Source organism: Schistocerca serialis, chromosome 4 (genome assembly GCF_023864345.2).
Source record: "Schistocerca serialis cubense isolate TAMUIC-IGC-003099 chromosome 4, iqSchSeri2.2, whole genome shotgun sequence".
NCBI classification, from domain to species: Eukaryota; Metazoa; Arthropoda; class Insecta; order Orthoptera; family Acrididae; genus Schistocerca; species Schistocerca serialis.
The window spans coordinates 549323794-549338690 of NC_064641.1; the positions used below are offsets into that span (position 1 = coordinate 549323794).

At 40.9% G+C, this 14897-nt stretch overlaps 1 protein-coding gene across 4 annotated transcripts in view; it reads right to left on the reverse strand.

Annotated features, from left to right (window-relative positions):
• The window catches only part of LOC126475276 (PAN2-PAN3 deadenylation complex catalytic subunit PAN2), a 320263-nt gene that overhangs the window by 47448 nt on the left and 257918 nt on the right, over positions 1-14897 (reverse strand). For all 4 annotated transcript variants that reach the window (XM_050103030.1, XM_050103026.1, XM_050103025.1 and 1 more), the window contains one exon: positions 2149-2372. In XM_050103030.1, the coding sequence (XP_049958987.1) occupies positions 2149-2372 (224 nt within the window). The remainder of the gene's footprint in view (positions 1-2148; positions 2373-14897) is intronic.

Below are 14897 nucleotides of genomic sequence, written 5' to 3' on the forward strand. Positions count from 1 at the left end.
CACTGGCCTGGTTATATACCAGCACTACACTGGGCAACTAACACAACATTCCATCACATATGAATGATATTTTAAGTAAACTGCCAGGGCAACAGTGATTGTCACTTACTGCACATGAACTTAATTCACAATCATGGTTTCACCCAAATTTTTTTATTTACACAACTATTACCAGTTTCAAATGTATGGTTATCTTCATACAGTGTGCTATCCATCTATTCTCAAATACAACCACCAGCTGCAATGTCATTCTGTGGATACTTTTGTTAGATTTTTGTGAACATATCATGGGTTGCTATGTACAGGTACAATCATATCTGAAGATGAGCTTAGGGTAAAAACTGGTAATTTCTCTCCAAGTGAAATGGGATTGAGACTGTGAAAAAAGTTTCTATATGTGTAAATCACTTACAAATCTTATTCTAAACTTCCTATGGCTGCAGTCGATTTTGTGTCACCACAAATTTTTCCACAGAGGAAGTGTGATTTGGACCACATTTTCTGCAATACAGGAATTCACCCAACTCAACAAAATCTGGTGGCATTTAACAATTTCTAAACACTACAGAATTTTGAAGGACTGCAATAACATCTGGAGGCAATAAATTATTTCGAGAAGTTCATTCTAAAGGCACCAATGATTGAACAATTGATACATCAAGTTTAAAAAAAAGCAGTTCCTTATACGTAGTGATAGGGAAAAGGGGGAGAGGATTTGTGGCTGGTGATACACTATCTACATTCACTATTTTTCAACCCCTGGCAACTAACAGAAATCTTTGGCTGCACGAATTATGTTCAAATTCAGAAATTATTTGTTTCTGTTTGTGTTGAGAGACTGGCGTTTGTCCATGGCTTTAAGTGGAATGTTTGAGAATTCCTGATTCCAAACTGCAGGGTCTCCTGAGAAGTTAGAGCATGATTGCGAGGCTAAATAAGTCATCTGCCTTCCACAAACTGCAGGTTCTTCAGATAAAAAATAAAAAAAAATCTAGTATTTGAAACAACAAAGGGAATTTGGAATTAAGAGCCCTTCTTTAAGGAGGATGAAGTCTACCTTAAAGAAGTCAGTTAATAATAAGTATTGAGAGCTAACACAAATGGTAATTTTCTACAGCAACCCATCAAACTTTTTCATCCCAATTTGTATTTTTGTGTGATTATCTTTAAATATGGGAAGGGGTGGCACAGATCCTTTTTCCCTTCCACCTCATATGAACAAATATTTATTGTATCACACGGCCTCAACTAAAATCAAGTGTGGAAAGCAGCCGAACTTTATTCGGATACTCTCCCAGCATTTTTAAATAGTCAAATTGGTGGAAGCCAAAATAAAAAGATAAAAATACTCTTGTATAAGTTTTTGTGCGCTTCCATGGTCAGTGTCATTTTGGAGACAATAATTTTGGGTATTGGATCACACCATTGAAGTGCAGCCTTAATGTCTCGCTGCAAGGAAACACAACCCTCTGGATTCAAGCTGCCAATTTGCTATTGCCTTCCAGTCAGCAACAAGAGAGGGCCTACTTACCAGAGTGGCACAGACAACAGCTAGCTGGTATGCTGCATTCTACCAATCACCTACTAGAATTGCCTTCGAATCAGCCACCAGGGTAGTACAGGTGATAGTGTACCAACACCCACCCAGTCCATAACAACCTCATCAAATTGTCAAATAACATCTCAGATATGTGATGTTGGTAGCCAAATGACAGTATATAAAGGAAGACATTCATCAGTATACAGCAATGAACCACCCTGAAGAGGACCGCAGCAAGTCAGTCGAAACATTGGCAATTTAGTTGCTTTAAAAGTTTACAATTACATTGCCCAATATCCAAAATTATTTTGTATTAAAAAAATGGGACTAACTGGTTAACTACGCCAGGTCAGACTACAGTAATCCCATTTCTCAGTTACTTAGATTTTAGTATACATTACATTTAAATGAGGAGAATTTTACAATAGATTTTCTTTCATATTTTAAGTTGTAAACACATTCTGTATTACACAAGTATTTTAGTAGCATCAGTGAGTGAGTCCTGACTGAGAGAACTAGCTATTACAGCTGTCTTCTTCATTGGAGCATTTTTACTTTCTGGTGTCACACCAACAGCCTTCGGTGGATTTTGTGCATACAATACAAACCTCTTCCCAGCATTTCATTAGTACCAAGTGGTGTGAATGTGATCATGCGTTGACCACAGCCTCTGGCCAGACTTTCATCTTCCCTAAAGACATCTGCTGTCAATGGGTTGAGAGGTGGAGGCACCAACTCTGAGGGTAGATTCCTGTTAGTGAAGAACAGCACACATGGGAGCTTCCAATCCAGGCTGAACCACACTGCTTCAGATCCAGGTACTGGAGTCACACTGTTGAACATGCAAATTATGATTTGTGAATACAATTCAACTTGCTATAATTATTGAACAAATTACTGAGTACTTTTAATTTTATTTAATATTAAACTAGTCTATTAAAATCACACTTTAAATGTGGTTGTGCATGTTTTTAAGTTTACTGGACAGTCTTGTTCAACCTCAAAGAATATACTTATACAGAAGTATAGTTGTTTCACATCACCATATGACAACTCTTTCTTGAAGTTCATCTAGTATTACAAAATGCTGTTACAATTATTGTTTTCATTAAAATTATGACATGAAATTTTTTTTGACTTTTCACAACTTGCGATTAATCAGGCATCATGAGAGAGAGAGAGAGAGAGAGAGAGAGAGAGAGAGAGAGAGAGAGAGAAAGGCACAATCTGGTTAATAGTTCATGAATCCAACTGGCTGACAAGAATAATATATAAAGATTGGCCAAATGCGAGCAGGACCGCACACAGAATTCCATACAAACTTAATTATGTACATTTATATAGTTCATCCACCCTGGGAATTGAGAATCTCAATGGTTTTCGCCTGTTTTTGATAAAGATGCTGGCAAGATACTGGTCATGAGGATTCCAAGACCACATCAAAATCTCCACACTAGTTCTTAAGACTAGCCTGGACATACAAAAAGAACCAGATAGGGGCTTCAGTTTATATGTATTGATATAGAAGATTTAGTAAAACATTTTTATTTACTTTTTAAAACAGGACTTCATCCTGCATTTTACGTTTGCGTGTAGTAAAGTTAGTGTATTAGGCCTTTGATGGATGATGAATGCAACGTAGGTTCTACTGGCAAAAAGAATTTTTATGCGATATCATTATAATTTAATAATTTTCAATTTTTTTTACTTTATTTGCTCTGTGAAACCTTGCTTCTTGTCCAATTTTGTAATTCTACATCAACAGGAAGTACCCTATAGGTTTTGATGAGTGACTTCACAAGTTTCAAAATATTTTACATAAATGGCTGAATCTTTTGACTGAATTGACTTAGGATCTTAAATGTTTTACACTGCCAAGGGATTACAGACTTCAATCTGTGATATAAATCTGAATCTGATATGCCAACTTGTTCAAGAGAAAAGTGGCTTGTAACATATGGGCAAATGGACAGACAGATGATAAAGGACAAAAAAATACTTTTTTGTGTTACATAAATACAAATTAACAATTACAGATTTTTTCCTTTACTCATACTGTTAAATCTTGCTCCTTACCAAATTTCATGATTCTAGGTCAACGGAAAGTACCCTACAGGTTTTGATGTATGAGTTTTTGAGTATCAAAATATGTGACCTAAATAGCTGTATCTTTTTATGAATTGACTTAGAAGCTTAAAATTTGTATGCTGTCAAGCATCCATAGACATTAATATGTGACATAAATCTGCCCTTATTATGTCTACCCATTCCTGAGAAAAAGGATTCTTAACAGTCAGACAGACAATAAAGCAATCCTATAAGGGTTCTGTTTTTACAGATTCAGTCACGGAATCCTAATTATTTTCAATATTTCCAACTAATGTCATTCATTCAAGTAGATACTTTCAATCTTGTATTTTTATTTATAGATATGCAGACAATCATGTAGTGATCAAAACTATTAATCATTTATGACAATTTGTAACCGAGACTGATGAAGTAAATATATCTAACCATTTACTTTGATATTTTCTGTCACTGTGGTCATACAGTACTGAAGTTCACAAATGACATCAAGTCATAAAGCAATGATCCAATAAGCACCTTGGTACAGCATAATATGATAGACAGGCTCCAGCTCTTGGCTGTGACACAAATGCATTTACACAGCAGAAGTGTTCATCCTTTTGTGTGTTTTCTACGTAGTACATTTACTAAATTTCGTGCATGTTTCTCTGTTTAAGAGAGTTAATCTCACATTTTTGTAAGTGTAAATTCAATCAGTCTGTAGTGCATTAGTTGCCCATTTGTTTTGTTTTGTTTTGAAAGTAACCGTCCATTCATTTAGTAAGCCAGCCCGTCTGGCTCCAGCTCTCGACTGTGATACGGAGCAAGTTAATTGTTTATCCTTTTTTGTGTTTTCCATTTAGGATATTTATTAAATTTCATGTGTGTCCCTCTTTAAGGGGTTAATCTCACAGTTTTTAAGTGTAAATTCATTCAGTCTTTACAGCAAATAGTTGTTCACTGAACATCCAGCTATGTAGCTCTTTAACACATCAGCATCCATTGGTGACACATCAGGAGTGTAGCAAGTTGCATCTCTAGGACTGTTTGCTTTCATGGTTCACTTTTTCAGTTAGTCTTGCTAGGATGGGTAGGATGTGTGTATGCTGTGTGTGGATACAGAAGGAGCAGGCCGCTGTTTGCAAACAGCTGAATGTGCCGTTGGCTATGGTCAGTCACCTTCAGGCTGCTGCCATTGGGAGTAGTTGTTGTAGAGAATCTGGCACATCGTATGGGACACCTCAGGTGTCACTTGTCTTGCCCATGGGCTCTGCTCCTGAAGCAGCTTCTAGTGCACATAATGTGGTGGATCTGCCCTCACAGTAGGGTGAGAGGTGAGGTGGTAACGCATTCATGCCACTCGAGGTAGAGGGCCAATGTGGAGACTGGCAGCCTGGCCTCGCTCATTCATCTTGTGAGTGGACAGGTGGCCACTCCTTGGGCAGGGTCCAAGAAGGCACATGGAGGAAGGGGTTCACTGGTTATTGGGAGCTCCAATGTTCAGAGTGTTATGGAGCCCTTTATGCAGATAGTGTTCAAGGTAGGAAAGAAAGCCAATGTTCATCCAGTATATCTGCTGGGGGGGGGGGGGCTCTGATAAGTGGAGGCATCCAGACTGCCGTATGGACTACATAGAAATAAGAATACCCGGCATAGAGAATCAACTTAAAGATTTGAAAACAAATAAATCAACAGGTCTGGATGGAAACCCAATTTGATTTTGCAAAGAGTACTCTAGGGCATTGGCCTCTTTCCTAGCTTGCATTTATCATGAATCTCTTGCCCAGCACAAAGTCCCAAGAAACTCCGAAAAAAGTGCAGGTGGGTCCACTATCTAATAAAGGTAAAAGAATGGACCCACAAAATTACAGACCAAAATTCATAAGTTCTGTTTGGTGCAGAATCCTTGAACACATTCTCAGTTCAAATATAATAAACTTTCTTGAGGCTAAGCAGCTTATGTCCACAAATCAGCATGGTTTTATAAAGCATGACTCGAGCGAAACTCAGCTTGCCCTTTTCACATGCTATACTGAGAACTATGGATGAAGGGCAGCAGGCAGATTCCATATTTCTAGATTTCTGGAAAGCATTTAACACAGTGTCCCATCACAGACAGTTAACGAAGGTACGAGCATATGGAATAGGTTCAGAGATAAGTGAGTGTCTCAAAGAATATTGCCCTCGATTGCGAGTGTTCATCAGAGACGAGGGTATCGTCAGGAGTGCTGTAGGAAGAAAGACAGAAGGGCAACAAACACTAAGATGGACAAAAGTGGACAAGAAAACCACAGAGAGACACAAGAAACAGGTAGAAGGGATAATAAGAGAGCAGATGGCTGTGGCTGGCGAACCACGAGAATTAAAAGTATAAGAAAGCCACTCTGCACCACATTAAAACCTCCAGCCTAAAACCACTAGGGTGGAGGACACAGAGGTATAAAGGACAGGTGTTAAAACTTAGATCGAATGATAAGACCAACCTCATGAATAAAAAGTAAAACCAAAGGAGCCAATGAGGCGTTGTCTGCTAAAATTAATGATAATGAGTCCGGTAACTGAAGAGTCCGTTGCAGGGCAGCCAGAGGAGGACAGCTCAACAATATATGGGCCACTGTCAGCTGGGCGCTGCACCGGCACTGAGGTGGGTCTTCACGACACAGGAGGTAGCCGTGGGTCGCCCATGTGTGACCAATGCATAGCCGGCAGAGAACCACAGACTGCCTGCAAGAGGCCCACATGGAGGACTGCCACACATTGGGAATATTTTACGAAAGAGTGGTTCACATGTAAAGGTGACTGTATATAGGATGCTGGTGTGACCTATTCTCGAGTACTGCTCAAGTGTTTGAGAACCTACCAGGCCGGACTGCAGGAAAACAATGAAGCAATTTTGAGGAGGGCTGCTAGATTTGCTACTAGTAGGCTTGAACACAACATAGGTATTATGGAGATGCTTTGGGAACTCAAATGGGAATCCCTGGAGGGAAGGCGGCGTTCTTTATGGGAAACATTATTGAGAATTGGCATTAGAAGCTGATTGTTGAACAATTCTACTCCCACTAACATACGTCATGTGTAAGAACCATGAATATGAGATATGAGAAATTAGGGCTCATTCAGAGACGTACAGACTGTCTTTTTCCTTCACTCTATTTACAAGTCAAACAGCAGGGGAAATGACAAGTAGTGGTGCAGGGTACCCTCCACCACACACCTCATTGTGGCCTGTGGAGTACCTATGCAGCTGTTGATGTAGGTGTAGATGTAGACAATCATGTAGCATGTCAACTAGTACTGAATGGGAAGGTAGACACAAATCCACAAAACCAAAAATGCTAAGAAAGAGCAACAGGTTACTAATGGCCTTACAACAGCACTCAGCATACAAAAATTAGAGATAAGTACAGTATAAGCAGATATAAAGATGTTACAGAAGAGCTGAATGATTGCTCTGCTGAAATCCGGGAAAGATAGAAACAATACAAAAAATTTTAAAATTGTCACACAACTGTTTCAATTTTATAAGTTATGAGCAAGATTGATTTTAAATCACCTTTTACCAGTTGCTGGATTATGCACTGATAAAAGCTGTACAGGACTAATGCTGAATCTAACACAGTTCATAGAGAATAGTTTTGAAGTTTGTAAGGTAACAAGAATAGTATTTGTTGATATGTCAACACTGTAACTATCAGCTGCACCTAGTCCAGATCTACAGCCCGAGCAAGGATTGTAAGCTAATCAGATTCATTGTCACTCTCTTGCACAACAGCAGGTTTTCCATTGATTTCCAAGGGCAGTGCAGTCAATGGAGAATATAGAAAAAATGGCCTTTCACATTGAAGTGTGACTGCTCCTGTTGCATTCAATATACATACTAATGAACAACTTATAGCCTAGAGCACTAGATTCTTATTGTATACCGAAGCTTTTACTCTAATAACCCAGAGCATAAGCTGTGAATCAGTGGAGAGTGTGTTCAAAAGCCCTCTTGAAGGTCTGTCAAGATCTTTCATTTGAATGACAAGGGAGACACTCACAGGTAAAAAGTAGTATGGTCAGGAGTCGAGTTTTAATACAGTGATCTCCAAAATACCTACGATTGAGGCTTGTCAGATCCTTTCTTTAGAAGAAACACTTCATGAACTGCAAGTCAATAGTTTCTACCATGAAGAATCTTCTAAAAAAAGTGACTGAATCACAGTGGGGTAGTCAGTCTGAAAATATCTGCACAATAAAAAAGAAAAGAGGAACAGAAAAGAACTCATTTTCTGTATATGTGTGATGTGTCCATAACATATGGATTCAAGTGTTAATTTTAGACCAGGCACTTCTACATCTACATCTGTACTGTGTACACCACAGTGAACTGCATGGAAGAGAGTACATTCAATTGCAATACTTATAAGGGTTTCTTCCCATTTCATACTGAATATTTGTGTAGACTCTTCCAGATAGTGCTTCATTATAGGCAACTCCATCATCTGCCAAATGTCTGATGTTATTATAAATACCATCTGCAAGGCTATTAACATGAACAGCAAGGGTACCAAAACACTTCCCTAGGGCATCCCCAAATTTACTTCTACATCTGGTGTTAATCCCCCCCACCCAAAGATAATGCGCTGTGTCCTCCCATGAAATCCTCAAGCCCTGAAAAATGTCATTTGTTATCCCATATGATCATAAATTTGATAATAAGCAAAGGTGAAATGCTGAGTCAAAAGCTTCCTGGGTGTTTCAGTGTTGACTGTGTCCTTATTACTGCACAGAAGGGGGTCTTCAAGAAGCAGAAGACAACAATCTGTTTAACTGTGACCAACATATGTTTCACATTCTAGGATAAACACAGCCACCCCTTTTTGGCATGCAGACATCATTCATATTGATTCTAGATGTAAGATGTCACTTATCCCACATGATCTATAGTTTATGTTGTTGGAAGTTAAAACTTCAGTCATCTGGCTACATCAAACTCTTTAATCCCATTTTAAACAATAGTGATGGAAGTTTGTGCTGTATTGGCCCTTCATTTATAGCCGTTAAGATGTAATGAACTGTGCACGCACAATGTTAACAGATACTTTGAACTTTATAGATTTAATATATGGTCATAAATCAGATCCTATCTTGCAGATCCTACCATCCCCATTTGTCTAACCCATATGAAACACGTGTTATTTTCAACAGTGGTGTCCGAGTTATAACTCAATCTGAGCTCTAGATGTGTATCTCAAAAACGATTTGAAAACAGGGATTATGAAATAGAAAAGATTTGCAAACTCCTCCATTTTTTTAAAATACCACTATATAATTAAGATAAAATGCAAGTAGAATTACAAATATTGAGTTTCAATTTATAGATCAAAAGATTAAGTTGTGAATGACACTACAAGTGCTAGGCTTGGACTAAAAGAATATGCACTATTGCAATGAATAAGGACAATGTCAGCATGCTTAGATGATGATTGTGAAATCTGATAGCTATGGGTCAAGCAGAGTTGTATATTTTGTTGCTGACAATGGACAGCCCAACTGATGTGTACCCACTCACACTGGATCCACCTGGTATACCTGATAAAGCTGCAGATACCTTTAATTGGATTTGTACTAGTGCTAACAAACAATTCAGTACAAATGAATTAGGTTTCAATGAACTTTAAAAAATTGATATTTCCACAAAAACAGTTTGCAGAAATGTTCAACACAGTCAGATTCCCTCCCAAATGAGGGAAATTTTCACACATGAGAGATTTTCTTATTCTCTTTGGAAGAAAGTCAGCATCAGGAGGAGGGGGGAGGGGGAGGGGGAATGGGGGGGGGGGTGGTAGAGAGAGAGAGAGAGAGAGAGAGAGAGAGAGAGAGAGAGAGAGAGAGAGAGAGAGAGAGATAGAGAGAGAGAGAGAGAGCTGTGAACCTATACCAGTTGCTATGTGTTATTCATATTTTTTTGGTCCCTGACCACAATAGAACACCACACTTTACCGTATTTACTCGAATTTAAGCCGCACTTTTTTTCCGGTTTTTGTAATCCAAAAAACCACCTGCGTTTTAGAATCGAGTGGAAAGCAAGCGGAAGTTCTGAAAAACGTTGGTAGGTGCCGCCACAACTAACTTCTGCCGTCGAATATGTGTAGCGCTACACAGGCATGCTTTGTAGGCACAAAGATAAATACTGGCGCCAAAACCTCTGCGTCAGTAAATAAATTAAAAAAGTGGAAGACGAACTTTTTTTCTCCGCCCCGAGTTTCGACCACTGCATTTTCATACATTATCCAACGAAGTAAATACAAATTCAGTATTGTTTGTTCATCTTCGAATGTAGCAGCATTTCAATGTACTACGAAAATCCGACTGGCAAGACTGTTTGGGATGTTTGTCAATATGGCCAATTCTACATTCTGAATATTTTTTTCCTACCTGTGAGAAGAGATGATTGCTAATAGGAACTTGATGAATTGTGAATCACATGCAGTATTCTCTTCACCATAAGAATAATACGAATATAAACATTTTGCCATGTATTCTTTCGTGTTTGCTGCTATCTCATTTAAATCCTGTCTGTCTGATAAACTACGAAACTAGAGTGAGACAACAGCAAACGCGGAAGAATATACGTATCATGTCATGTTTATATTCATATTATTCTTATGACTAATAGTGATACAGTCAGAAATGAAGCACGGCAACTGACTATATTTTTAAATCTAAGATGACTCTAATACCTGTGCAGATTGTAATGTACTAAAGAGGCGCCTGCAAAGATTTTCAAACGGAGAAAAATTTTTGCTACACTCTCGTTCAGAACATCTTCTATCATACGCGGTCTATTATTTGGTTCTTGTTGATCATTATCAAAGAAAGCAGCAGTGTAAGTAACAACAAATACAGTCTCTTGCCATTGTTTCGCTAATGAGACGCTTCCTCTCCTTTTTAATTGTAAGCAGCAGTAGCGCGCACAAAAGCAAGCCATGCCGTCAGCGGCAACAGGCCGTAAACACGCTCTATCAGAATGCGACAAACAATGCATGACACAGTACAGTAATGCATTTTCAGCTTAGAGTGACGTAAACACCAATAACAAAGAAAATGGCACTTATCATATCAAAGCAAAATAAGCAATCGATTCAAACGAGATGAAGCACGTGAAAAAGGAAGGGTACCCATATAAATGGCTACCTGGTAAAGCTTAACTGCTAAGCTTACGACTCAAACCAAACTATTGTAGCTGTATAGTCATTCATTCGATCTAAATTGTGTCTCATATTACAATGGACCAACTTTGTTTCGATTTGGAGGTGCAGCCTAAAACTTTTCTCTCCCCTTGAATTTCGAGTCTCAAATTTCAGGTGCAGCTTAGATTCAGGAAATTTTTTTTCCCTTGATTTCATGTATTTTTCAGGTGCGGCTTAGATTCGAGTGCGGCTTAGATTCGAGTAAATACGGTAATTGACATTCCGCTGGCAGCAGTGAGCAATGCTTTTATATATCCTGAAGGCTAAACATCAACAACATGTTAGGTGCAAGCCTGCCCACACAGAAAATGAGTCACTGCGTGATAGGTCCACCTGTAACTCTGTATCACAAAATAGGAAATTTCTCAGTGTCTTTAAATGCTGGGTCCCACAAGGCAGTGGTTAGTGATGAGTGCAGAATGCACCTTGTGAATGGTTAGTCAACTCAAAGAACACACAAAGGCTAAATCCAGTGAGGACACGCATTCTGTGAGGCTACGCATTGAGCAGTTGGTTATTTACATACCTGAGTGTTTCCAAGTGGCATGCGATAGGTGTAGCAAAATAATTCAACAATTGTGGCGATGCCTGGGGCAACATCAGTGCCTCGATGTTTTGCAGAGCTTCCTGTAAGCCTGCCGATAAATATGTTTATGTTTACCTGAGTGGACACACACCAGCATTCTGACAATGCTACGCTACAGCATAGTTTCCAGAGGGTACTGCATATGGACACAATACCTCCTTCCCCTTAAGGGAGGGATGGTGGGCCACCTCAGGGCCTTAGAGACTGAAGGTAAGGGCACATCCCAAAGATATGGCATGCAAAATAGCTCTGGTGTGAAGAAGTCGAGGAGCCTATGTCAGGCGTTGGCAGCTGATGGGAGGCAATTCTTGATCAAGGGCGGCTGCTTGTGACACAACAATGCCAACTAGCCAGCAAGGGTTGCCATGAAATGTAGGACAGCTTTGGGTGGGATGTGAGATGTAGGACCCTCTCCTTGAAACCATCACATGTACTCGAAACGCAAGTACCCGGCCAATGCTGTGATCTCTGCAGCAGAAAAAACCAGAAATATAAGCAAGGAGAAATGGGGCTACGGGAAGCAACTTGGTGAGGATTCAGTGAGAGCCAGGCGTGACCTCTAAGGCAACAGCACACTTAGAATGTCGAGCAGGGGCAGCTGATGTGGACAAGACTCTACTAATGGTGGCCGATGGAGGGTGGGCCAGAAAGGCAGCCAATGATGGTGTGGCAGTGGGACGGAAGGCAGTCCAGCGTGTCAGGCAGATGGGAGCAAGCTGTTTGGTATGACCAAGGATGACTGCGCCCTGGAGACAATGTGCATCAGTGGCTGATGGAAGAGTGGCTCAACCAGCACCAACCATCGGTAGGATGACACCAGGTAGTCCAACAAGGCTGGCAGCTGGGAGAAGCTGCCAATGTGAACTTCAATAGGTAAGCCTTTAGAGCAGACAGAATAAGCCTGGGACTGAGGTAAAAAGGCTGTGTGCTTTGAAGGTATTAAAAATGCAGCACAACTAGCACAGAGTCTGGAAATGGAAGGTGTGAACAAGTAGAAGGTGTAGGAGTGCTGAGAAATATATGTGAACACAGGAGGCAGATAGGTGCTGCAGTGACTTGGAGGTGGCCATATGGGCTGAGGTGTGGCCAAGCCAGCAGTGGAAAGTGCAGGGGTTGATGAATAACAGGCTGGTGATATACTGGCAGGGCACCAATGGGCTCAGCTGGAAGGCGATGGGCCAGTGAGACGTTGGCAGGAGGCTGACGATCTCAGTTGGGAAGCAATGGCCTGGTGAGATGTTGACAACAAGCCAACAGGCTCAGGCAGAATTGGTGATGGTGGCGTCACCAGCAGCACAGAAACCGGAGGCCCAGTATGTTAGACCATCAGCTAGTTCCTGCTACTAATAAGGCGAGTACACCGTTAGCTTGTTACATATTTTTACGAGCTTCAAACAGGAGCGCCTGCAGTAATGGATAGGAACTGTGATTGTTGTGTACAGATGGGAGCTGAGTTGGTGACCCTTAGCTAATAGCTCCAGGCTGCTTTGGCTTCCGTCACACAGCTTGAGGCTGCTGCCAAGATGCGTCACTGTTGGTGACTGAACGCAGGGATGCCAGGGACATTGAGCACGTCCCACATGTCCTCCAATCGGTCCACTTCTGTGGCCGCCCCAGGTACTGCCTGCACTGAGGTTGACCCCTCACCCGAGGCCAAGTGGGAAATGATTCCAAAGTCTGGCAGGCAGCGAAAAACTTTCTGAGGGGCCGTTCATATCGCCTCCCCAGTTCATTTGACGAATTGACGAACAGGTTTCGGGCGTTATCTGTGGCTGACGATGTCTCTGAGCCGGTTGCAGTCGTCCACACTGTTCCAGAGGAAGATTCTTGGCCTGCAAGGTCTGGCCATTCACAGAGGGCGGGTTTGCTGGTAATTGGGAGCTTCAACATTAGGCGCATAATGTGGCCCCTTAGGAACATAGCTGCCAAGGAGGGGAAGGAAGCCAGTGTGCACTCCGCGTGCATTCTGGGGAGGGGGGGGGGGAGGGGGGGGAGGGGAGGGGGGAGTCATTCCGGATATGGAAAGGATGCTTCCAGATGCCATGAAGAGTAAAGCGTTTAGCCAACTGCAGGTGGTGGCTCATGTTGGTACCAATGACGTGTGTCGGTTTGGATCGGAGCAGATTCTGTCTGGTTTCGGGCGGCTAGTGGAAATGGTAAAGACTGCCAGTCTTGCTTTCGAGATTAAGGTGGAGCTCACCATCTGCAGCACTGTCGATAGAATCAGCTGTGGTCCTTTGGTGAAGAGCCGAGTGGAGGGTCTGAATCAGAGGCTCAGGCAGTTCTGTGACTGTGTAGGCTGCAGATTCCTTGACATCAGGTGGTGGGTTTCTGGGTTCTGCTTAATAGGTCAGGAGTCCACTACACACATGAGGCGGCTACACGGGTAGCGGGGGTTGTGTGGAAGGGACTGGGCAGTATTTTTAGGTTAGAGGGTCTCAGGGAACCACAGAAGGGACGTCAGTCTAAAAGTGGGTGGGTAAAACACAGTAAGGTAGTTGTAGAAACGATTGGTATTGTAGTTGTAAACTGTTGTAGCTGTGTTGGGAAAGAACCAGAGCTCCAAGCCCTAACAGAAAGCACTGAAGCTCAAATAGTTGTAGGTACAGAGAGCTGGCTAAAGCTGGAAATAAGTTCAATCAAAATTTTTTTCAAACAATCTAACAGTGTTCAGAAAGGATAGATTAAATACAGTTGGTGGTGGAGTGTTTATTGCTGTCAGAGGTAGTTTGCCTTGTAGCGAAATTGAAGTAGATAGCTCGTGTGAAATAGTATGGGTAGAGGTTATACCTGACAATCAGACTAAACTATTAACTGGATAGTTTTACCGACCCCCAGACTCAGAAGATATAGTTGCTAAACAGTTCAAAGAAAACCTGAGTCTCATTTCAAATAAGTACCCCGCTCATACAGTTAATAGTCAGTGGTGACTTTAATCTACCCTCGATATGCTGGAAAAATTATACATTTAAAGCCGGCAGCAGGTGTAAAACATCATACAAAATTGTACTGAATGCTTTCTTAGAAAATTATTTTGAACAATTAGTTCATGAGCCCATTTGAAGTGTAAATGGTTGCAAAAGCATACTTGACCTTTTGGCAACAAATAATCATGGACAAATAGTGAGTATTGTGACAAATACAGGGATTAGCTACCACAAGGCAGTTGCTGCTAGGCTGAATAGGGGAGAGTGGGCCATATTGAACCATAAAAAATATTTCTCTGTGTTACTCATCCAATAATTTTATTACAGAGTTGTGATTTACAGATGTTACAGTTTAATCATTCAAGTATCAAATGGCCTTATATGATTGCATTGTCATTAATTGTTTTTTAGCTGCACACCTTTGAACAAAATTTGGTAAATGGTTCATTGTGCCCCACATGTTGGGTACAATGAACCACTTTAAACAGGTTCATTGAAAGAACCTATTTAGCATACAAAGTAAGTGTAAATATACTTTA